The sequence below is a fragment of the Salmo salar genome, chromosome ssa01, assembly GCF_905237065.1.
Source record: "Salmo salar chromosome ssa01, Ssal_v3.1, whole genome shotgun sequence".
In the NCBI taxonomy this organism is placed as follows: domain Eukaryota; kingdom Metazoa; phylum Chordata; class Actinopteri; order Salmoniformes; family Salmonidae; genus Salmo; species Salmo salar.
In genome coordinates this window covers 174,398,248-174,422,475 of record NC_059442.1, presented here as the reverse complement: position 1 = coordinate 174,422,475, position 24,228 = coordinate 174,398,248, and the positions used below count along the sequence as shown (strand labels likewise).

Sequence of the window (24,228 nt, the reverse complement as noted above, 5' to 3'; positions counted from 1 at the left end):
CAGCGATGTTAGGATTTTGAAAGTTGTGTAGTGTACGCCCGGCATAAAGATGCTTTAGGGAAACCGGGCCCATGTCTTTATCCTATGGCTCTATCTTCTCTTCCCCCTCCAATCAACCTGCAGCTGGTGATCCCAGTGACCCTCCAATGAGAACAGAGTGTAGTTAATTAGACCAATCAGAACAATGTGTAGTTGATTGTTACTCAATAAAGACTATCCCTGCAAGGCTGGTACCGTTTAGTCCTAACAAGCTTCATGGTTGGTCATGGAACTGCTGCAGTTCACATGTCTGCTTTTACTTCTCAGCTTGAGATTTTTGACAGGTAAAATGTTTCTGAAAAAGCTGCAGTATTAAGTTGATTCATTTTTGTCTTGTAAACATTGATATCATGTAGCCTTACAGTAACCCGTGTGGGGCCCTAACCTGTGTGGTCTTGCAGGTTTTGGCCAGCAGTGTGGGGGTAACCAGTGGCTGTGTGATGATGGAACTTGTCTGCCTCTTTCCTGGCACTGCGATGGATATGGAGACTGTATGGACGGCTCTGATGAAATGGCCTGCCGTAAGTTATGCTATGTTTCACTGTTTCTGCTCTCTTCCAGGAGATTCCATATTTGTTGATGTGGTGAAATTCTAAATATAACGTTAACCCTGTATTTACTGTAGACCTATATCATTTAGATCAGTTAAATGTATTTACTGTAGTCTGTTTACAATAGGTCTGTTTGTCCTTGTTCCCCAGCCTGTCCTAGGGGCCAGGTTGCCTGCATTTCCGGGGCTCCTGGTTGTATAATTACCTCTGCAGTATGTGATGGGCAGCGCCAGTGTTCTGATGGGTCTGATGAGCTTAACTGCCCAGAGAACCAGGGCTGTCTGCAGGGGGACTGGAGGTGTAGGAATAAGATCTGCATCACCAAGGACCAATACTGCAATGGTGCTAACGACTGTGTGGACAACTCTGATGAGACCTGTGGTGAGATATTATGGAAACAACGAGAGCATGTATGTGATACTATGGAATTTAGGAACTATTCAGTTACTGTGTAATAGGAGCTATTATGGAAACGAGAAGAGCAAGTATTTTGGCCTGTGTACAGTAGTATGTAGTCACAAAACATAAGACCTTTAATTGTGTAGGCAATGCCATGCACATTTAAACATTGAGAAAAAAAAACAATGTTCCAAATTACATTTGAACTAACTTTGCCAATTATCTGTGGTGTTGGACCTTCAGCTGATCAACATTTGACAAAATATCCACAGGAAAGTTTTATTAAACAGACATGGCAATAAAAATGTTTGCTCATGACCGAAAGCATGGGCACAGGAAGTAAAGTACATGCACACGAACCATACATACTAACTGAAGTCTTGCAGGTGTTGACATGGTTTTGCATATGTGCCAGGTGATAGAAATTCTATCTTCATAACCGGTGTTAAACAATGCATTCCTACGGCTATTTTGTCAAACATTTTGAGCAGCTGAGGGGCCAACAGGACAGACCACTGGGAGTTAGTTTACATGTTATTTCATTAAACATTCTGGCTTCCATGTTTTTGCAGTGCTTTGTTTCAGACAATATATCAATAAATTAGACTGATCAAAAATAATCAGGCAAAGTAGTATGTAACCTATAGGTCTGGGCGTGTGTGTTCCTCTTTTGGGAAGGCATGTAGTGTGGTGTAGTTTTGATGTGTTTTTTAAAGCTATTACTCTTCCAGGCCGGTGTGGGCCAACGGCTGTGCGTTGTCCTGGAGGGGTGTGTCTGACTGAAGATGAGAGGTGTGATGGAAAATTGCACTGCTCTGATGGCAGCGATGAACCCTCTACCTGTGGTAGGATATTCTAACCTTTGACCGCTAACCCTAACCTTCAGTCTATAACCCTTTACCTGTGGTAGGAACCTCTAACCCATAGGTTTCAAACATACGGCTCACTGGCCAGAACCGGTCCCTGGGCCCATTCAATCCCCGGGCCCATTAAATCATGTGGATTTAAGGAAACTTTTCAGGGGAAAACAATTTTAATGTACACAGATCACTAAAACCAACTTGTGGACCTACATTTATAGACTTTTCACTCTGTCCCGCTTGCTCATAATCATCCAAACGAAAGCTAGAAGACAATTCTTTGCAAATTTTGACTGAAATGAAACATTTATCTCCTTTTTCGCCACATTTTTGTGATATCCAATTGGTAGTTAGTCTTGTCTCATCGCTGCAACTTCCTTACGGACTCGGGATAGGCGAAGGTCGAGAGCCGTGCGTCCTCTGAAACCCAACCAAGCCACACCATTTCTTGACACAACGCCCACTTAACCTGGAAGCCAGCCGCACTGTCAGAGGAAACACCGTACACCTGGCAACCGTGTCAGCATGCACTGTGTCCGGCCCTCCACAGGAGTCGCTAGAGCATGATGGGACAAGGACATCCCTGCCGGCCAAACCCTCCCCTAACTCAGACGACGCTGGGCCACATTGTGCGCCGCCCCATGGGTCTCTCGGTCGCGGCCGGCTGTGACAGAGCCTGGACTCGAACCCAGAGTCTCTAGTGGCATAGCTAGCACTGTGACCACTGCGCCACTTGGGAGGTCCCTACATAATACAATTTACGTGCGGCCCACCAGACCTCAGTGAAGACCACATGCAGACCACGGGTCAATTAGCTTGACACCCCTGCTCTAACATATAACACCGCACCACTACCTATATGAACCTCTTCAGTCATAACTGACTGTTATGGCATCTGAAATGTGTCAAACGACAGGCTGATCTGACTCATCTCTACCTTCTAGGGAGGACCTGTTCAGAAGAGAACGGTGGCTGCAGTCACTCCTGTGTGGATCAGCCCTGGGGAGCTCTCTGCTCCTGTCCTAAAGGCCATAGACTGTCTGCTCATGGAGCCTCCTGTCTGGGTGAGGATGTCTGTGATCCTGTTGAGTTATTGTCATGACTGGTTTCATTATCTATTCCTTTACTGTAAGCCTTAATACACTGAACCCCTCTCTGTAGATGGGAATGAAAGCTCTCTGCCTTAGTTGGGTTAGGGTCCTGTGTAGCTCAGTTGGTGAGGGTTAACTCTAAAATACTGAACCTGTCTGCTCTCCCCTCTGTAGATGTGGATGAATGCTCTCTGCCTTACGGTCCATGCATGCACTTCTGTGTCAACACACCCGGGTCCTTCCGCTGCCACTGCCGAGACGGCTTCCAGCTTCAAGGAACCACTTACTGCTATGCTAAAGGTGACTTTTCATAGTAACATTAGTTTGATTAACCTCTGACTGGTTATCTAAACCTGTTCAATATCTGATGCTTTTCAGGAAATTATACAAAGTTTCTAACTGCAAAGAAAGGAACTATCGGATTTCTGAATCTGAAGACTCTGCGATTTGAGTCTATACAAAGTATTGGCTATGATCCTCTGGCCCTGGCCTTTGACCTCTCCAGGAGCTCATTCTACTGGGCTGATGACCAGGGGAACATCTGCAAGGCTAAGGAGCAGCGGCGCAGGATCCTTTATCATGGTTGGTGTGTTCTGATGCTCTATCATGATTGGTTTCTCCTGATGTAGCAGGATCTAGAGGTCTTCATGGCTCCACCTGTACCTGAATACCCGATCAGGGACCCGAGCAGGTCCAGATCCAGAACTCACTCTCACAGGTCTGGTTCGGATCTGATAAGATTATCATGGGTCTCACATGGAACCCAAACCGGCTGCATGCATGTGCCATCGAGCATAAATGCATTTTGTCCCCTACACCAAACACGATCACGACACAGGTTAAAATATCAAAACAAACTCTGAACCAATGACATTAATTTGGGGACAGGTCGAAAAGCATTAAACATTTATGGCAATTTAGCTAATTAGCTTGCACTAGCTAGCTAATTAGTCCTATTTATCTAGCTAATTTGTCCTATTTGCTAGCTTGCTGTTGCTAGCTAATTTCTCCTGGGGATATTAACATTAGGTTGTTAATTTACCTGAAATGCACAAGGTCCTCTACTCATATTAATCCACACATAAACGGTCAACCGAATCATTTCTAGTCATCTCTCCTCCTTCCAGGCTTTTCATCGTTTTACTTATATGGTGATTGGCATCTAAAATTTCATAATATTACCACGACAACCAGCAACACTCTTTCAATCACCCACGTGGGTATAACCAATGAGATGGCACGTGGGTACCTGCTTCTATAACCCAATGAGGAGATGGGAGAGGCACGACTTGCAGCATGATCTGCGTCAGATATAGGAACGACTGCTATTTTAGCCCTTGGCAACGCCGACGCTCGTTGACGTGCGCAAGCAGTGTGGGTGCAATAATTGAGTAACATAAAGTTCTAAATGTATTTTGCGACGCGAGCGACGTGGTCAGCCTATCAGGGTATGTGTAATTTTAATTGACTTGTCCGGGAGGACCCATACAGATCTGATGGCGACTGCTGCAGTAGAGAGAAATTGTAATTTATGCTGCTGCTCTTGGTATTCACGAGTGGCACATGTAACTAGTTATTGGTCAATCAGTCAAAGCAGCAAAAGACTAGTCAAAGCCTCTGTGGAAAAAGTTACGTGATACTGCATCTATGAAATTCTAATTATGGATAAAACATTAAGGAGAAGGATAAGCTACAATGACCAAAAGCCAACAGGTAGGCTGCTACTTAACATTCTGATTGAAGTTATTTTTAACTGTGTAGTACAGAGTACATGCAGCCTCAATTAGCCAAGCTAGCTAGCTTAACTAGTTTCTCCTGGTTTGATAGTCAACAGGTACTACATAATCATATTGGATGACAACCTATCTGGATCCTGTGATGGTTGGTTCGTTCTGATTGGCTCTGATGGTTGGTTTGTTTTGATGTAGCAGAATCCTCTGGTTGGTTTATTTTGATGTAGCAGAATCCTCTGATGGTTGGCTTGTTTTGATGTAGCAGATTTTTAGTTTTAATTTATTTAGTTAACCTTTAACTAGGCAAGTCAGTTAAGAATATTGTTATTACAATGACAGCCTACCAAAGGTAAAAGACCTCTGCACCACTCTGGAGCCCCCAGCTAACTAGACTCTTAAACATATACGTGGATGGATGCTTCTCCCTCTGTCACGGATGCCATGGTTGCCCTTAGTTTGAAGATGTAATCCAGAGAAAGATTTTATACAACAGTGTGTTCTCTTGACTCAGTATGCATATTTGCAATCAAACGGCAGACTTTTATCCATCTCCTTAGCTATCATACTCTAATTCCACTGATTTCAAAACTCGGTCCTCCAGAAAGTGGAGAGGAACACTTAAGCAGTGTTACTACATGATATCTTTCAAAAGCGGTGTTAGAAAGGATTACCTACATAGCTCATATTATGGAGAAGGGTACTACATGGCAGACTAATCTGAACTCCTCTCTCGGCATGTCCAGCCCACTCATTATCTCAGCCAATCATGGCTAGCGGGAAGGTTGCCTCTTTATCCATAGCTAAACCAACTAGGCTCTTAATTTGACAAATGTATTCATATTTACAGATGGCATGCAAGTTTAAGGCCCAAAAGTTCTCACGTTCCAGAAGGCATTTCTGCCAAAAACGCATTTTGATAAAATAAAGTTTAGGTTCAAATGGCGCTCCTGTGAAGTAGTGACGAGTGACATATGCTTAGTTTCCTGAAAATATATTTAGTTTTGTCACATGCGCCAAATACAACAGGTGAAGACTTCACTGTGAAATGCTTACTTATGAGCCCTTTCCCAACAATGCAGAGTTAAAAAGTAAGAAATGTGCAAAAACTGTAATCTCAATCTAATAACAATAACGAGACGACATACAAGGATTACCAGAACTGAGTCAGTGTGGGGTGGTATGAGGTAGTTGAGGTAATACAGTGAAGAGACCTCTGGTGGCATGTCTTGTGGGGTATGGATGGGTGTCGGAGCTGTGTGCAAGTATTTTAATGTATTTTAATGTATTTAACTGTAACAGCTTGGTACATTCAGCTTGTCAACACCTCTTAAATAAACAAGTAGTGATGAAGTCAATCTCTCTTCCACTTCGAGCCATGAGAGATTAAAATGCATGTCATTAATGTTAGCGCTCCGTGTACTTTTAAGGGCCCACCGTGCTGCCCTGTTCTGAGCCAACTGCAATTTGTCTAAGTCCCTCTTTGTGGCACCTAACCACACTACTGAACAGTAGTCTGGGTGACAAAACTAGGGCCTGTAGAACTTGCCTTGTTGACAGTGTTACGAAGGCACATCAGTGCTTTATTATGGACTGACTTCTCCCATCTTAGCTACTGTTGTATCAATGTTTTGACCATGACATTTTACAATCCAGGGTTACTGCAAGCAGTTTAGTCACCACAACTTGCTCAAAATTCACATTCATTATGAGATGTAGTTGAGCTTTAGGGATTAGTGAATGATTTGTCCCAAATACAATGCTTTTAGTTTTGGAAATATTTGACTAATTCATTGCTACCATTCCTGAAACTAACTGCAGCTCTTTATAATGTTGCAGTCATTTCAGTTGCTGTAGCAGCTGACATGTATAGTGTTGAGCTTTACACAAAGCTAGTGGCACTTCATTAGTGAAGACTGAAAAAAGGGGCCTAAACAGCATGCGCTGACCAACTGGCAAGTGTCTTCACTGACATTTTCAACCTCTCCCTGTCAGTCTAATACTAACATGTTTCAAGCAGACCGCCATAAGTTAACCTGCCTAAATGACTACCGACCTGAAGCACTCACGTCTGTAGCCATGAAGTGCTTTGAAAGGCTGGTCATGGCTCACATCAACACCATCATCCCAGAAACCCTAGACCCACTCCAACTTGCATACCGCACAAACAGATCCAGAGATGCAATCTCGATTGCACTCCATACTGCCCTTTCACACCTGGACAAAAATGAACACCTATTTGAGAATGCTGTTCATTGACTACAGCTCAACGTTCACCACCATAGTGCCCTCAAAGCTCATCACTAAGCTAAGGACCATGGGACTAAACACCTCCCTCTGCAACTGGATCCTGGACATCCTGACAGGCCGCCTCCAGGTGGTAAGGGTAGGCAACAACACATCCGCCACTCTAATCCTCAACACGGGGCCCCTCGGGTGCGTGCTCAGTCCCTTCTACTCCCTGTTCACTCATGACTGCATGACCAGGTACGACTCCAACACTAAGTTTGCTGATGACAGAAGTGGTAGGCCTGATCACCGACAATGATGAGACCACCTATAGGGAGGTGGTCAGAGGCCTGGCCATAGTGCCAGGATAACAACCTCTCCCTCAATGTGATCAAGACAAAGGAGATTGTGGACTACAGGAAAAACAGGACTGAGCACTCCCCATTATCATTGATGGGGCTGTGCTGGAGCCGGTTTAGAGCTTCAAGTTCATCACTAACAAACTAACATGGTCCAAGCACACCAAGACAGTTGTGAAGAGGGCACAACAAAACATATTCTCCCTCAGGAGACTGAAAATATTTGGCATGGGTCCTCAGATCCTCAAGTTTCTACAGCTGCATCATTGAGAGCATCCTGACTGGTTCCATCACCGCCTGGTGCAGAGGGTAGTGCGTATGGCCCAGTACATCACTGGGGCCAAGCTTCCTGCCATCCAGGACCTATATAGTAGGCACTGTCAGAGGATGGCCCTAAAAATTGTCTGACTCCAGCCAGCCAAGTCATGGACTGGTCTCTCTGCTACCGCACGGCAAGCAGTTTTTTTGCTTATGGCCCTATACAGCTCGATTGCGGTCTTAGTGCCAGAATCGGTTTGTGGTTGTAAGTAGACTAAACTCTCTTGGTAAATAGTATTGTTTACAGCATGTGTCACTCATTCCATGGAAAGTTTTCGTGCCCTCCCCTCTACTTGAGTGATGAGTTAAGGCCACTAATTAGTAAGGAACACGCCTCACCTGGTTGTCTAGGTCTTAATTGAATGGGGAAAAACCAGCTGACACTAGGCCCTCCATGGAAAGAGTTTGACACCTCTGGTCCACAGCTTATGAGATTTTAACTCAGGCGAGCAGAAGCACCCCCCACCCTGAGCTTACCCAACGCAGTATAGAGTAGAAAAACAGCTGGATTTATATTTTCCATGTTCTTGTTCAGCCACTAGTTGGAGAAAAATATATTACATTGATAGTCTAGAGTGCAGCTCATCCAGTTTATTCTCCAGTGATTCAATGTTATAACGGAGGTTCGAGGCGGTTTATCCACTTGCTGATGTAGTCTCGTCAGGTATCCTGCACACCGGCCTCTAAAGTTGCCTCTTCCTCCAAATGTCGGATTTGGGCCTGTTCCATTTCTAAATTGCACCTTGCGTATTCTACTATTCAAACTTTCAACATTAAGTTGAGACCCTGACTGAGTTTGTTTTTGCCTGGAGCCTGCCCTGGACACTAGCTATGTAGTTGTGATGTGGTTCCCCCTCTGCTCTCAGGACAATATGGGGTTAGAAGTCTAGTCTGTGATTGGCTGACAGGCCAGCTGTACTGGACCAACCAGAAGACCCGGTCTATTCATGTTGGGGCAGCTGATGGGAGTGGATTTGCAACGGTCTTGGCCAAGAACATAGACCCATTGGAGCTGGTCCTTCTTCCCATTGAAAGGTTGGATCATGTTCAAATTTGTGGTACCTTTCATCAGTGGTTGGGGCATTTATCGATAACAATTTGTCCTTTTCTCCTTTACTTTGCAGCTTGTTGTTTTGGATCAACAAAGGTCCTGGTGATAAAATTACTCTGGAGAGATCTGGGATGGATGGGTTAAAGCAGGAATCTCTGGTGGTCCTCACTGCACAGGCACCACGGAGTCTGACCTTGGACGTTACAGTTCGGAGGCTGTACTGGATGAGTGATTTTAAAAAGGTTCATGATAGTCCAGCTACAACCAATAGTACCGCTTGTCTGCCCGCAGCAATAAACATATTGCCAAGGTAGAATCAATTGTTTTTCCTCTTTTTCAGTCCATAGAGACTGTGCGAGTGGATGGGAATGGTCGCTACAGCTTTCGGGAGTTCTTCAAGAGACCAGCTCAGAGCCTGGCGGTGTTTGAGAGGTGGTTCTACTGGACAGATCAGAAGGGTCTGTGGCGCTCCCCTCAGGACCAACCTAATCAGAAGACCTTTATTCAGAGGACAACGCTCCCTGTCCTTGAGGCATACCATGAACGACAGCAGCCAAAAGGTATGGGGTATATCATGCTAACTCTAAAGGTATGGGGCATATCAATTAACATGTTTGGGGTGGCAGGTAGTGTTGGGCCAGTAACCGAAAGGTTGCTAGATCGAATCCCCGAGCTGACAAGGTAAAAATGTCATTCTGCCCCTGAACAAGGCAGTTAACCTACTGTTCCTAGGCCGTCATTGTAAATAAGAATTTGTTCTTAACTGACTTGCCTAGTTAAATAACATTTTAAAATATAAAAAATTACAAGCCCTCAGTCCAGCCTATTGTGGACAGTCTAAGCACTGATGGAGGGATCAAATCAAATGTTATTTGTTACATACACATGGTTAGCAGATGTTAATGCATGTGTAGCGAAATGCTTGTTGCTTCTAGTTTTCGCCTGCCATGTGTTATACACAGACATCATTCAAACAGTTTTAGAAACTAGAGGGTTTTCTATCCAAATCTACTAATATGCATATTTTAGCTTCTGGGCCTGAGTAGCAGGCAGTTTACTCTGGGCACCTTATTCATCCAAGCTACTCAATACTGGCCCCCGTTCCTAAAGAAGTTAATGATGGTGTTGGAGTTGTGCTTTGTCATGCAGTTGTGGTTGAACAGGGAGTACAGGAGGGGACTGAGCATGCACCCCCGAGGGGCACCAGTGTTGAGGATCAGCGTGGCAGATGTGGTGTTACCTACACTTACCACCTGTGGGCGGCCCGTCAGGAATTCCAGGATCCAGTTACAGGGGGAGGTGTTTAGTCCCAGGGTCCTTAGCTTAGTGATGAGTTTTGAGGGAACTAAGGTGAACGCTGAGCTGTAGTCAATGATGTTGTGTCTTTGGCTATGCCGGATTAAGTGATATGACATGCTATTCTATAAAATCCTTTCTCTGTAATTAATATTGCCTGATTGAGCTAATCATGTAAATGTAATTTACTAGAAAGTAGGGGCACCAAAAAATGTTTATAGAGCTGTTATCTTCCGAATACTCTTAAATACCTAGTAATATTTTACGTCAATAGCAGTCAATATTAATCCTCACCTTATTTCAGTCATCTGAAAGTTGTAAATTCTTGGTTATCTTCACGAACCCTGGCTAACAAGTTGAATCAGCAATACAAAATTGGATTTATTTACTAAATACCTAACTAATCACACAGAATTACATATACACAGAATCCAAATTATGTCATACAGAAAACGACCCTGGTGGACGGAGCCGACATGACGGCTGGTTACACAAATGAAAGGGGATTGGGTTTGAGTGAAAGAGCGGGAAGACTGAGGAACAAAGGGAGAAGCTCTGCTATCGTAAATACAGAATCTTATGCATTTCAAATTACGGCCCATTTGGAAAAGGGAAATGCAATAAATATTTACTCTGAGCTGCGCTTCGGTAGGTTGGTCATAGATGCTGGCCGTGTTGCACAACAGATCTTGCTGTCCTCGGAAGAATGTCTCTGGTGGTAAATGGTATACGTTGTAGTATTGTCGTTGTGTGTTAGACTGGATACGTCGTCCGTCCTTTCCTAGCCCACGTTTACAGCGGCCACTACTTAACGGCTAGGAGGTATCACTTCTGTAGTGAATAAGAGTTCAAAGTTCATACCATTCGCAACCAAAGCTCACGCTGAGGTTGGCTTAGTTTTGTAGTTATCTGAATCCTTCTGACATCGGACCGTCGCCCTAATGTACCCGGAACAGAAAGTTATTCGCCCTTTTAATGCAGAGGCTGCAGGACTCGTATACTCGGAATAAAGTTACATTTTCGGCAAGGGCTTATATCGTGGAGGGAGAGAAGGGTGTGTTTCATAGTTTATAACCAATGTCTCTTCACAGGGGCGGGCCACTGATTGAGCAGAGCTCTAACCTTATGAAAACCCAATTCTCTCATTTGGAAGCTAAAATTACATTTGACCTTTTCACAAATAGTCATATTTAAACATTTAAATTGCACAACAATACACTGACGTCCTGTAATCAGTCATAATGTCTCAGATGACAACTGAACTGACATCATATTCATTAAGTACCAACGCATATTTTCAACTGGTTCTATTACCGAAATATGGTTCCTTTCCCCCCCACTTGTTTGATGTTCCCAGACTCTTTGTTTAACAAAGGCTATTCAAGAGTCCTTCAGTAGAGTCAGAGAGGGAAAGGAGAAAGGTATTTATGGGGGGGGGTCATAAACCTTACCCACAGGCCAACGTCATGACAATGAATAACATTCTAACATAGGTGTTCCTTTTGTCCAGGTGGCAAAGGGAAGTGTGGATTGCGATTGCATCTGTTGTGGCGGTATGCTGATTGGAGTGGATCTAGGGTTTCCGGGATAATCGTGTTGAGCCATGACCAGCCTTTCAAAGCACTTCATGGCTACTGATGTGAGTGCTACGGGTCGGTAGTCATTTAGGCAGGCTACCTTCACTTTCTTGGGCACACTGACTTGGTCTGCATGAAATGTAAGTATTAGACTTGGTCAGGGAGTGGTTGTTACGGATGACTGTGATCACGCTCTCCGTAGCAGATGTGAGCAAGACCTTTAAACAGGTCAACATTCATAAGGCTGCAGGGCCAGACGGATTACCAGGACGCGTACTCAAGCATGCGAGGACCAACTGACAAGTGTGACATTTTCTCTCATGCTGCTTCAGTGTTGCTTGCCTCAAAGCGAGCATAAAGGCATTTACTTTGTCTGGTAGGCTCTTGTCACTGCACAGCTCGTGGCTGGGTATCCCTTTGTAGTCCGTAGTAGTTTGCAAGCCCTGCCACATCCGAGTGTCAGAGCCAGTGTAGTAGGATTCAATCTTAGTCCTGTATTGATGCTTTGCCTGATGGTTTGTCAGAGGGCGTAGCAGGATTTCTTCTAAGCGTCCAAGTTGGTGTCCCACTCCTTGAAAGCGGCAGCTTTAGCCTTTAGCTCAGTTTGAATGTTTGCTGTAATCCATGTCTTCTGGCTGGGATATGTATGTACGTTGTCGATGCACTTGTTAGTGTAGCCAATAACTGATGTAAACTCCTCAGTGCCAACAGATAAATCCCGGAACATATTCCAGTCTGTGCTAGCTAAACAGTCCTGTAGCTTAGCATCCACTTCATCAGACCACTTCTGAGTTCAGTGTCACTGGTACTTCCTGTTTGAGTTTTTGCTTGTAAGCAGGAATCAGGAGGATAGAGTTATGGTCAGATTTGCCAAATGGAGGGCATTTTGATTCAGTCTGTAATACCTACTTGTTTTAAGCAGTCCACCATAGTCACTATGCCCAATAATGGCAAGGTAAAAAAATAAACTCTAGATCACCTTTACTCCACACAGACGCATAGTCTGAGGTTTTTTCCCCTGCTCTAGTTGCACAGGTGACATACTAGCCTTCCCTGTGGCTCAGTTGGTAGAGCATGGTGTGTGCAACGCCAGCATGGTGTGTGCAACGCCAGCATGGTGTGTGCAACGCCAGGGTTGTGGGTTCAATTCCCACAGGGGGCCACTACACAAAAAAAAAAATGTATGTATTCGCTACTGTAAGTCGCTCTGTATAAGAGCGTCTGCTAAATGACTAAAATGTAAATGTAATACTGGTAGAAAAGAGGTAAAACTGCATTGAAGTCACTGGCCACTAAGGGCGCTGCCTCTGGATAAGAATTTTCCTCTTGGTTTATGGCCCTATGCAGCTCATTGAATGCGGTCTTAGTGCCAGCATCGGTTTGTGGTGGTAAATGGACTGCTACGAACAATATAGCTAACTGTCTTGGTAAATAGTATAGTTTATACCCTGCATCCCACTGCTGGCTTGCTTCTGAAGCGAAGCAGGGTTGGTCCTGGTCAGTCCCTGGATGGGAGACCAGATGCTGCTGGAAATGGTATTGGAGGGCCAGTAGGGGGCACACTTTACTCTGGTCTAAAAATATCCCAATTCCCCAGGGCACCCTACACTGCCCTGTGTAGGGTGCCGTCTTTCAGATGGGACGTTAAACGGGTGTCCTGACTCTGAGGTCTTTAAAGATCCCATGGCACTTATCGTAAGAGTTAACCCTGGTGTTCTGGCTAAATTCCCAATCTGGCCCTCATACCATCACGGTCACCTAATCACCTTACAATTGGCTCATTCATCCTCTCCCCTGTAACTATTCCCCAGGTCGTTGCTGTAAATGAGAACGTGTTCTCAGTCAACTTACATGGTCAAATAAAAAATATATAGTTGACTTATCACTTATGGTTACTCCATGGCTATCAGTCTGAAGAAGTCACTAATAAATGTGCAATAGTCTCTACAAGGCAGAATGTAGAATAACATATTTACACTTTACTGGTCGTACAAGCTGTTTGTCTTTCTGGCGGTTGGTGGATATGGGGATCCACAGGAAAGTGTTTATCCCTCTTTTTGCAGTGCCGGTAGGTTCTGTCGCTTGTATTTTTAATCTGTTGACACATTGCACGTGATGCACAAAATGTAAACAATAGCTGAATGTAGTCGACCGAAGCAAGTTTCTTAGCGATCAGCTGGAAGTGTTTGTCATTCTGTTAGGCTCGGCCATATTATGCAAGTGTTTGTCATGTGCCACGTGCGAATTGCATCAGTATTCAAAATAAAAATATGAACAATATTGATAACACTTCCCTGTAGATTTTTTGGGTTTCAGATTACCTCCGACATTGGAGGGCAACAGATCAAGTTTGTTCAACAGTCTGACTGTAATGGGACTGTTAAGGAATGCTGAGCCTACACGTTAGTTTAGGGTGTAAGTGATTGACTCTCTAAAAAGAGGCTAGTTCTACATGAGGCATTTTAACTCGGGTGAGTAGAACCTTGAGACTTCCTTAATATTAGAGATCATACACCAGCTGTTAACCCCCGCGCTTGAGTTTACCAGACGCTGCTGTTCTGTCCTACCGATGCATTTATATTAGACATCGTCCTCATTCAACCACCACTCTGAAGCATAGGATATTAGTTTCAGTTTCCTGTTTATAGGATGGTCTTGACCGGAGCTTGTCTAGTTCTCCAGTGATTGTACGTTGGCCACGTCTGCCGCTATCTTTGTCTTTTCCTTTTCCGAGTGTCTTGAATTAGGGCCTGGTCCCGGGTGAACAGTTTGTCCTGCATGGCCTAGTCATTGAAGTAGAATTCTTCATCCAAATCGAGGTTAGTGATCGCTGCTTTGATGTCCAGAAGTTGGTGTTTGAGACTGCCTAAAGTGAGACCAATTCAAGACCAGAGTAAATAGAGTCAGTCAAGACGAAGACCGAGAGGGGGACAATGGGTCCAAACCAGTCAAGACTGAGACCAGAAAAATGTCCAATTTAAGATCAGGATTATAATTTTGTTAAATCGCCACCATAATAAGAGTAACATTTTCTGTATTTCTGTTCATATATTAGAATATATGGTTTCTTTAGACATTCAGAATGGTGAGAATGCATGCTGAGGGTAAACAGAGCCACTACAAATTATTACTAACCCAAACAGTGGGGAACAATGAGGGATATGCCATCAGAAGGGATTAGGATTTATAATAATTATATTATTTTCAATAGTTCTCATTCATTCTCTTCAGTTTGTTTAGGAAAAGGTTAACGCTGAAGAGAAAATAATCCAGTCATTATTTTGTGGTTGTCTTGGGGACAAGTACTGTATTAGGGCAACATTTTGGAGTAACTGGAATCAACCAATTACATATTGATTTGTAATGGGTGGGACCCACTACAACTGAAAATGTGATTGGTTGATTCCAGTCACTGCAAAATTTGGCCCTAATACATTTGGGACCATTTTCACAAAAATGTCTGGAAACATCTGCCTTTTAGAAGCCCAACAAGTCACTGTGCAAGTAGTTTTCTAGCTCACCATCTGTTGTAGGCTAGTTTTCAGTGGCTGCAGCAGGTGTCATCAAAGATGTTGCTAATTTGTTAGCATCTTTTTCAAGATTAACTTAACATTAAGTTAACCTTTTACTACAGTGGGCTGAATCAGGGTCACTGATTCTTGGTTGTTTTAAACAAATATACTTTGAAACAAATGTATACACATCACACACAGTTATGAGCTTAAATAACACCTGAACCACAGAGTTGAAATGTATTCAATATTTAGTTTGCATCCCAATATTACGCTTTATATGCATCATAGAAGACAAATCTAACAAACTGTTTAACAGTAACACAGGATTTTGGTTGTTTATTGAAATAATCAAGTATGAAATGATGATATATATTAATGTTCCACTAATGAGGCCAAAGAGGGCGCTTTTGCTCATTGATTGCAGGAAAGGGTTGTTTCAAATGATCATCTGGTGAGTGGCACTTTTTTTTGTGTTTTTACGCTTTTGCTCAATCTGATTGGGTGGGTGTAGCCTGGCCCCCTGACGGAAGTGGCTCATGACTGAATTGCATGTCACAAATGGCTTACTAATCAAGACTTCGGACCAAACTTTATTACCATTGCTGCCCTTTCAGCATCACGAACCTGTCGCACTCTGAAGGCCTAGGTCCAATGGGTTCGCCCCTGAAGGCTTGGGTTTGCCACTGCTCGAACATGTCTATAATAAATAACGGCTGCTAAGATATTAATGTTTCAAGAAAGGAGTGCATGTGTGGCCTGGCAAAGCAGTTTTATGTACTGACTGAATGGAAGCTGATAATTGTCTCGAAGAAATGTATAAATCCTCACTGTTGGAAACCGAGCCAAACGGCCGCTATACATAACAGCGACATTCTTTCTACCATATCACGCTAACTGGGGGTTTGGGGCATATCACGCTAACTGGGGAGGTTTGGGGCATATCACGCTAACTGGGGAGGTATGGGGCATATCACGCTAACTGGGGAGGTATGGGGCATATCACGCTAACTGGGGAGGTATGGGGCATATCACGCTAACTGGGGAGGTATGGGGCATATCACGCTAACTGGGGAGGTATGGGGCATATCACGCTAACTGGGGAGGTATGGGGCATATCACGCTAACTGGGGAGGTATGGGGCATATCACGCTAACTGGGGAGGTATGGGGCATATCACGCTAACTGGGGAGGTATGGGGCATATCACGCTAACTGGGGAGGTATGGGGCATATCACGCTAACTGGGGAGGTATGGGGCATATCACGCTAACTGGGGAGGTATGGGGCATATCACGCTAACTGGGGAGGTATGGGGCATATCACGCTAACTGGGGAGGTATGGGGCATATCACGCTAACTGGGGAGGTATGGGGCATATCACGCTAACTGGGGAGGTATGGGGCATATCACGCTAACTGGGGAGGTATGGGGCATATCACGCTAACTGGGGAGGTATGGGGCATATCACGCTAACTGGGGAGGTATGGGGCATATCACGCTAACTGGGGAGGTATGGGGCATATCACGCTAACTGGGGAGGTATGGGGCATATCACGCTAACTGGGGAGGTATGGGGCATATCACGCTAACTGGGGAGGTATGGGGCATATCACGCTAACTGGGGAGGTATGGGGCATATCACGCTAACTGGGGAGGTATGGGGCATATCACGCTAACTGGGGAGGTATGGGGCATATCACGCTAACTGGGGAGGTATGGGGCATATCACGCTAACTGGGGAGGTATGGGGCATATCACGCTAACTGGGGAGGTATGGGGCATATCACGCTAACTGGGGAGGTATGGGGCATATCACGCTAACTGGGGAGGTATGGGGCATATCACGCTAACTGGGGAGGTATGGGGCATATCACGCTAACTGGGGAGGTATTTATATTTTATTTAACTAGGCAAGTCAGTTGAGAACAAATTGTTATTTTCAATGATGGCCTAGGAACAGTGGGCTAACTGCCTTGTTCAGGGGCAGAATGACAGATTTGACCTTGTCAGCTCGGGATTTGATCTAGCAACCTTTCGGTTACTGGCCCAACGCCCTAACCACTAGGCTACTTACCGCCCCAATGGGGCATATCACGCTTACTCTGGAGGTATGGGTCATATCATGCGAAGGTTAACATCTCCTTTGTTGTAGGATAACTCCATGTTATTTTTTTAAAGCTCCATCAGCCTGTGTAAAGTCTGGCTGCCAGCTCTGCATGCCGACTCTGGACCTGCCTGCTGGGTTCACCTGTACCTGTCCTGATGACAAACTGCTCATGGCAGATGGCTCATGTGAATGTATGATTACCATGTATTACAGAACTCTAACCCTGTTTCTTTCTCTGCTAGTTCTGGCACTTTAGAGCATTGGTTGAGCAATGTACTTGTTATTTTATCACACAGATCCCAGGTTTGCTTATGCAACATCCAGAACACTGAACCTGTTTGAGTTGAAAGGGAAGGAGCTGATCAAGAAATTACTGCTGACTACAGATGATGTCTTTGAGTCTTTTGACATCGACTGGAGGGGGAACTGGGTCTACTGGGCAAACAGCACTGGTCATGTGATGCGCTGGAGCCTCAATACCGGCCAAACGGAGACTGTCCCCACGCTGAGACCAGGTACATATAATGGAGCCATATTGTGCCGGTTTGGTGTTTGTGAGAATATATGCATGTACACTGAACAAACGTGTCGTGTCTTCGGCTATGCCGGATTAAGTGATATGACATGCTATTCTATAAAATCATTTCTCTGTAATATTACCTGATTAAGCTAATCAGGTAGATAATTAACGAAAGTCAGGGCACCACGAAATAATGTTTATAGAGCTGTTATCTTCTGAATAAACTCTTAAAGACCTGGTAATCTTTTATATCAATAGCAGTCAATATTTAATCGTCACCTTATTTAGTCTCATTTGAAAGTTATACATTCTTGCTTATCTTCACAAACCCTGGCTAACAAGTTGAATCGGCAATACAAAATTGTTTATTTATTTACTAAATACCTAGATTATCACACAGAATGGATCATACATTGATTACAAATTATGTCATAAAGAATGTCCCTGGTGGACAGAACAGATACGACGGCTGGTTACACAGAGAGGGTTGGGTTTGAGTGAAGGAGCGGGAAGTCTGAGTAACAAAGGGAGAAGCTATGCTATCATCGTAAATACAGAATCTTATGCATTCTAAATAACCGCCCATTTGAAAAGAATGCAATAAATATATACTCTGAGCTGCGCTTCGGTAGATTGGTTGTCGATGGAAGGCCGGTTTGTCCTTTATGGATCTCTGGTCTTTTGAAGAATGTCTAGTGGTGAACTGGAGTGTGGTAGAATGGATACTCTTTCCGTCCTCTCCTAGCCCACGTTTAGCGACTACCACAACTCAACGGCTAGGAGGTATCACTTCTGGTGTGAATAAGAGTTCAAAGTTCATACCAAGTTGCCATACTTTTAAGATCATGCTATATTCTGGCTGGTAAAGTTGAAATTCATCCTTCCGGGGTGTATGTCGTGACCTTCACATTGAAATTCGATGCTAAATTCGTTAGGTTCTCTTAAGGTTCGCTTAGTTCTGTAGGTGTCTTTGTCCTTTCAACGTGGGGACCTCAAGTCCACACGTCCTTGGAACAGCTTATTATCTGAGCCCTTTTAACGTAGAACTGTCGCCTAACGTCCTCGGAACAAAGTTACATTTTCGTCAAGGGCTTTATATAGGAGGGGAGCGAAGGGCGTTTCATACTTTATAACCAATGTCTTTTCACATGGGCAGGGTCACTGAATTGAGCATAGTTCACTCATGAAAACCCAATTTTCTCATTTGGAAGCTAAAATTACATTTCATCTTTTCACTAATAGTTTAATATTTAAAAACATTTAAATTGCACAACAATTCCATGTAAATCTGATTACTAGAATGTGTAGACTTTCAAAGAGTTTGTCGTCCTATCATCAGTAATCACGTCTCAGACACCAACTGAACTGACATCATATTCATTAAGTCCCAACACATATTTTCAACTGGTTGGATTACTGAAGTATGGTTCCGTTGCCCCTACCTTTTGATGTTCCCAGACTCTCTGCTTAACAAAGGCTTTTCAAGAGTCCTTCTGTAGAGTCAAGAGATGAAAGGGAGAAAGGTATTTGAGGGGGGTCATAAACCTCACCCACAGGCCAACGTCATGACATATGTTTCATGAGCTGAAGAAAAAATTTAAGACAGTTTCCAAATGCACAAAAGCTTATTTCTCTCAAGTGTACAATTTTGTTTATCCCTGGTACTGAGTGTTTCGCCTTTTCCAAGCTAATTCATACACCTGACAGGTGTGGCATATCAAGAAGCTGATTAACCAACATGATCATTACACAAGTGCACCTTGTGCTGGGGACAGTAAAAAGCCACTGGTGCAGTTTTGTCAACACAATGACACAGATGTCTCAAGTTTTGAAGGAGCATGCAAATTGGCATGCTGAAAGCAGCAATGTCCACCAGAGTTGTTGCCAGATTATTGAATGTTAATTTCTCTACCATAAGCCGCTTCCTGTTTTAGAGAATCTGGCAGTATGTCCAACCTCAGACCACGTGTAACCATGAAGTCCCAGGACCTCCACATCCGGCTTCATCCGGATATTCTGACTTGTAGTGGGTGGGGGGCTTGAGTGGTGGGGTACTGAGGAGTATTTGTCATTACAAAAGCTAAAAAGTATGTCTCTTGTAGGATAAACTCATTGATTGGCTGGGCCTGGCTCCCCAGTGGGTGGGCCTATGCCCTCCCAGGCCCACCAATGGCTGCATCCCTGCACAGCCATATGAAATCCATAGATTAGGGCATAATTCATTTTTCAATTGACTGATTTCAATATATGAACTAACACGGTAAATCTTAAATTGTTGCATGTTGTATTTTTTGTTTCTCTGCCAATCATATCTATATCAAACATTAGGAATGCCTTCTGAATATTGAGTTATGTTGGTCCATTCCCTCTCCTAGCCTGTTCTGGTCCTGTATATTCATGTTGTGCTGTCCTTGCCTTCTAGCCTGCGTGGTGTCAGTAGACCAGAAGATGAGAAATCTGTACTGGCTGTCATGTGATGAAGTCTGTGTTGGCGTCACTAACATGGATCAGGGTTACCCACGGAGACTGTACCAGTCTGGCAGTGAGGTAAGAGATGTTTACCTGGACTGGCAGCGGGGGAGGCTGTACTTGCTGGAGGCTGGCTGGATCCTATCCATGAGACTGCCAGGAGGAAACCCTAGGAAAGTCCTGAGAGTGGAGGGACTCGTCGCTGGGCGCATTGTTTTGGACCTGAAATCCAACACACTGCTCTGGAACACAGAGGGGGGCGGTCAGTATCACTGCAATATTATCTTTAACAGTGATTCTGTCTCCTATAATGCTTTTCCTTGTGCTCCTCGGTGTTGAGCTGGGGCGGGGCTGGTGCGGGCGGGGCTGGGGCGAACGCAACCATGTACAAATTAATGTAACATTTGAGCATCTCACCAATTGATTGTACACCTATGTATTTTCAGTTTGTGATACGGGGGTTGGAGAAATGTTTATTTTGACATAAATAAACTTTTCTAAACATAAGAACCAGGTTGATCTGAGCTTTGCTGTTGGAAGGCTACATCTGTGTTCGGCTGTTGCTGCTGACTTTGCTCCTGGACTTTCATTAACAGTCGGTTGCTTTCGCCTTACCACTCAAACAAGCTCTTTGTGCTCCTTGACCCTGTGTAGATCTGAAGATCATGAGTCTGTTGAAGTCCCAGACTCACCTGGCAGGCAGAGAGTGGAATGTCCCTGGTTCCATCATGGCCGCTCACGCTCCACTCCTAGTGTCACTGTTTAATGATGTCATCACTGTGTGGGACCGGCGGGACAGGAGGCGTGCCCAAGATGTCCCTGTCAGACCAGGCGTTGTCAGGGTGATCGTGGCTCTGGATGTAAAGGAAGGTTAGTACAATAGGATCATTAATGTCTTTAATTCAGAGTCAGGGGTAGAGATGGACGTAAAGTACCATTAGTACAATAGCATCATTAATGTGTAGTGAACAAAAATATAAATGCAACAATTTCAAAGATTTTACTGAGTTGGTTCATTTAAATAAATCAGTCAATTGAAATAAATAAATTGTGCTCATCTTTGGATTTAACATGACTGGGTGAGGGCACAGGCCCACCCACTTGGCAGCCAGGCCCACCCACTGGGGAGGGCACAGGCCCACCCAATCAATAGGTTTTTCCCCAGCAGGGCTTTATTAGACTGAAATAAAAGCATCTCAACCTTGCTTTGATGGGAACTAAAGCACTTCCCACTTTCAGTCCTAATTTCACCTTTCCTTGTAAAAGATAAATGTGAACTTCATCATCCATCACATGGAACACAGCCAAACTCATTCCATAAACCAGTCACATGTTGCGCTGACTAAAAACAATAAATTGGCCACCTAACTGCTAGACTTGTTTACAATGTACCACATCTCTGGTGAGCATGAGACTAATGCAATGTTAAGAAAATGTGCCTTTTAGCTAAGTTCTTTGATGGCAGCCATGTTTGTATTTGAGAAGCAAACTCCCTAATGCCATTCACTATATGAAAATAAACCAAGGAAAAGATAGATTTACATTTGTTAACAAAAAGTTCTTATTTACAATGCCGACCTACCGGGGAACAGTGGGTCAACTTCCTTGTTCAGGGGCAGAATGAAAGATTTTTACTTTGTCAGCTCAGGGATTTGGTCCAGCAACCTTTTGGTTACTGGTCCGACGCTCTAACCACTAGGCTACCTGCCGCCCGTGCGCCCATTGCCTGAAATATCAACTTAGCTTGGCCACTTTTCAGCATTTTACAAATCTTCATTGTACTTGTTAGTGTATATAGGATAAGTCATTTAGTATGACAAATCACAAAGCAAATCACCTCACATTTCACCCTAAATACAAACCTAACTGTAGCGTGAAAGCTAAACAGGGTTGCCAGATAAAAAGGTAAAACATTGTTGTGGGGTGTTTGTGGTGGGCATCATTTAATTTGAGGGGGAGTGGTTTCAAGTCCATGGGGGGTAAAAATGGGGGAATGGTATTGTGGGGGGGTGTGATGCAGGAAATATTATGAGGGGGATTTATCAATTAAACAAGTTTACAAGCTAAATAAAACCCATGGAAAAGGGGTTTCTGAGCTGGCAACTAAAAAATGTGCCCCCGACTGGAATTTTGTTTTGAACTGTCATCCAACTCGGGAACATGGGCTTCTTTCTAGAGCACTGACTTTCTGACCTGAATATCACGGACGTCATGATTTGACCTCGTAGTTTTCAGAGTTCCCAGTTGTCTTGAAAGCACCATAAGTCAGTGGCGTGAACATCCCTAAACTTAGTTTAGTTATAACTTTGGTCTGACAGACGCTTATGTGACCAGGATGCATGGTATGTCAACAAACATGTTGCCACTCATAGCTGGCAAATAGCTTAGCATTAGCTCATCATAATGTAATAATCATAATCAGTACAACCTTAAAGTGTTTTAAACACGTTACAATATGAAAGAATCGGAATGCATGATTTGTCACCAGCACATGAAAATATGTGAATAAAACAGTGAATTCATTACGCTCCATACATGCATAGCCATTTCTACTATAACACAACACAATATACAGAAACTAAGGCTCTTTGATAGGAACGCACACGTTCAAAATATATTATTTGTAAGGAAAATGACAATGATGGAAATGCGGGCACATTAGAAAACGTTTGCAAGGCCTGTTCTGACCAGATATGAGCAAATGTCTGCATACTTGATCTGTGGAAACACTGGAGAAGTGCTTGGGCTCTTGTCAAAGAAAGAAGTTTGTCTGGCTCAGTGAAGCTTCAAACATACATTCCGCAACAGTGAAATGGGCTACTTTTTACGTGAAATAATTCAAACTGTTAGAAAATAAACAAAATAATTATCCTATAGATAAGCAGGCAACGTGCCTTGGTTCAAGGGCAGAGCGGATTAACACTCCTGTTTCGCAACAATCACAATGAGTGTATTCTAACATCCCGCACATAGAAAAACTCACGCTGGGGGAACCATTAGATATATTGAACTCACCCATGAAAGGTTAGAGGCCTTTTATTGTACCCAATGATCACGTTGTTTAATCAGCTTCTTGATATGCCGCACCTGTCAGGTGGCTGGATTATCTTACATTTACATTTTACATTTTAGTCATTTAGCAGACGCTCTTATCCAGAGCGACTTACAGTAGTGAATGCATACATTTCATACATTTTTTTCTGTGCTGGCCCCCCGTGGGAATTGAACCCACAACCCTGGCGTTGCAAACACCATGCTCTACCAACTGAGCTACAGGGACGGCAAAGGAAAGTGCTTACACAAGGATGTAAACACAGAATTTGAAAAGCGTTTTGTGTGTAACATCACTGGGATGTTCTTTTCATCATAACTAGGGACCAACACTTTACATGTTGTATTTATATTTTTATTTTTTGTTCAGTGTAATTTAAGTCTCGGGGCAAACGTTGTGTAAAGGAAGGTCAGTAGGATCAGTAATGTCGTTAATTCTGTATGACCATCGTTTCAAAGCTCTTCATCTGAAGATGAATTTAAATGGATGTGCATGTTTCCAACTCAGTGCCTCCTGCTCAGCCAGTCTGTACCAGTCCGTCAGTGATGTGTCGGGGCTCAACTTTGTGCATCTCCCAAACTCAGCTGTGTGACACATTGAGAGACTGCCCTGATGGTTTTGATGAGGAGTCCTGCATTACTAAATGTCCAAACAGAGGTAGATATATTAACGCTTTCTGATATTTGATGCCTCTTTGCCACCCCGTAAACCCTCTTAAGCTATTTTCACGGTCCCTCTTATGTGTGTCTCCCAGGTGAGTTCCGGTGTAAGGACAGGAGGAAATGTATTGAGAGGAGTCTGGTTTGTGATGGACGCTCTCATTGCCAAGACGGCTCAGATGAGGTTGGCTGTCAGACGATAGCTGCTCCAACATCCCAGACATTGCCCCTGAAGTGTCGTATGGGTTCTAGACTGTGCAAGGATGGGAAAGAGTGTGTCCTGCACAGCCATGTTTGTGATGGAGAGGTGGACTGTAAGGATGGATCAGATGAACAGGACTGTGAGCTCCTCTGCAAAGCAGGTCAGAAGCTCACCTCTTGATCTGGTGTGATGTGTTTAATCACAA

General features: G+C 43.9%; 1 protein-coding gene across 4 annotated transcripts in view; it reads left to right on the top strand.

Moving 5' to 3' along the window:
- Positions 1–239: 239 nt before the first annotated feature.
- Positions 240–24,228, top strand: part of LOC106572640 (low-density lipoprotein receptor-related protein 2) — a 105,626-nt gene continuing 81,637 nt past the window's right edge. For all 4 annotated transcript variants that reach the window (XM_045694267.1, XM_045694264.1, XM_045694261.1 and 1 more), the window contains exons 1-16: positions 240–323; positions 441–560; positions 741–971; positions 1,721–1,834; positions 2,794–2,913; positions 3,115–3,240; positions 3,319–3,522; positions 8,443–8,611; positions 8,701–8,869; positions 8,968–9,187; positions 17,193–17,312; positions 17,418–17,636; positions 20,064–20,372; positions 20,765–20,980; positions 23,670–23,819; positions 23,917–24,183. In XM_045694267.1, coding sequence (XP_045550223.1) covers positions 266–323; positions 441–560; positions 741–971; positions 1,721–1,834; positions 2,794–2,913; positions 3,115–3,240; positions 3,319–3,522; positions 8,443–8,611; positions 8,701–8,869; positions 8,968–9,187; positions 17,193–17,312; positions 17,418–17,636; positions 20,064–20,372; positions 20,765–20,980; positions 23,670–23,819; positions 23,917–24,183 — 2,812 coding nt within the window. In that variant the 5' untranslated portion in view covers positions 240–265. The remainder of the gene's footprint in view (positions 324–440; positions 561–740; positions 972–1,720; positions 1,835–2,793; positions 2,914–3,114; positions 3,241–3,318; positions 3,523–8,442; positions 8,612–8,700; positions 8,870–8,967; positions 9,188–17,192; positions 17,313–17,417; positions 17,637–20,063; positions 20,373–20,764; positions 20,981–23,669; positions 23,820–23,916; positions 24,184–24,228) is intronic.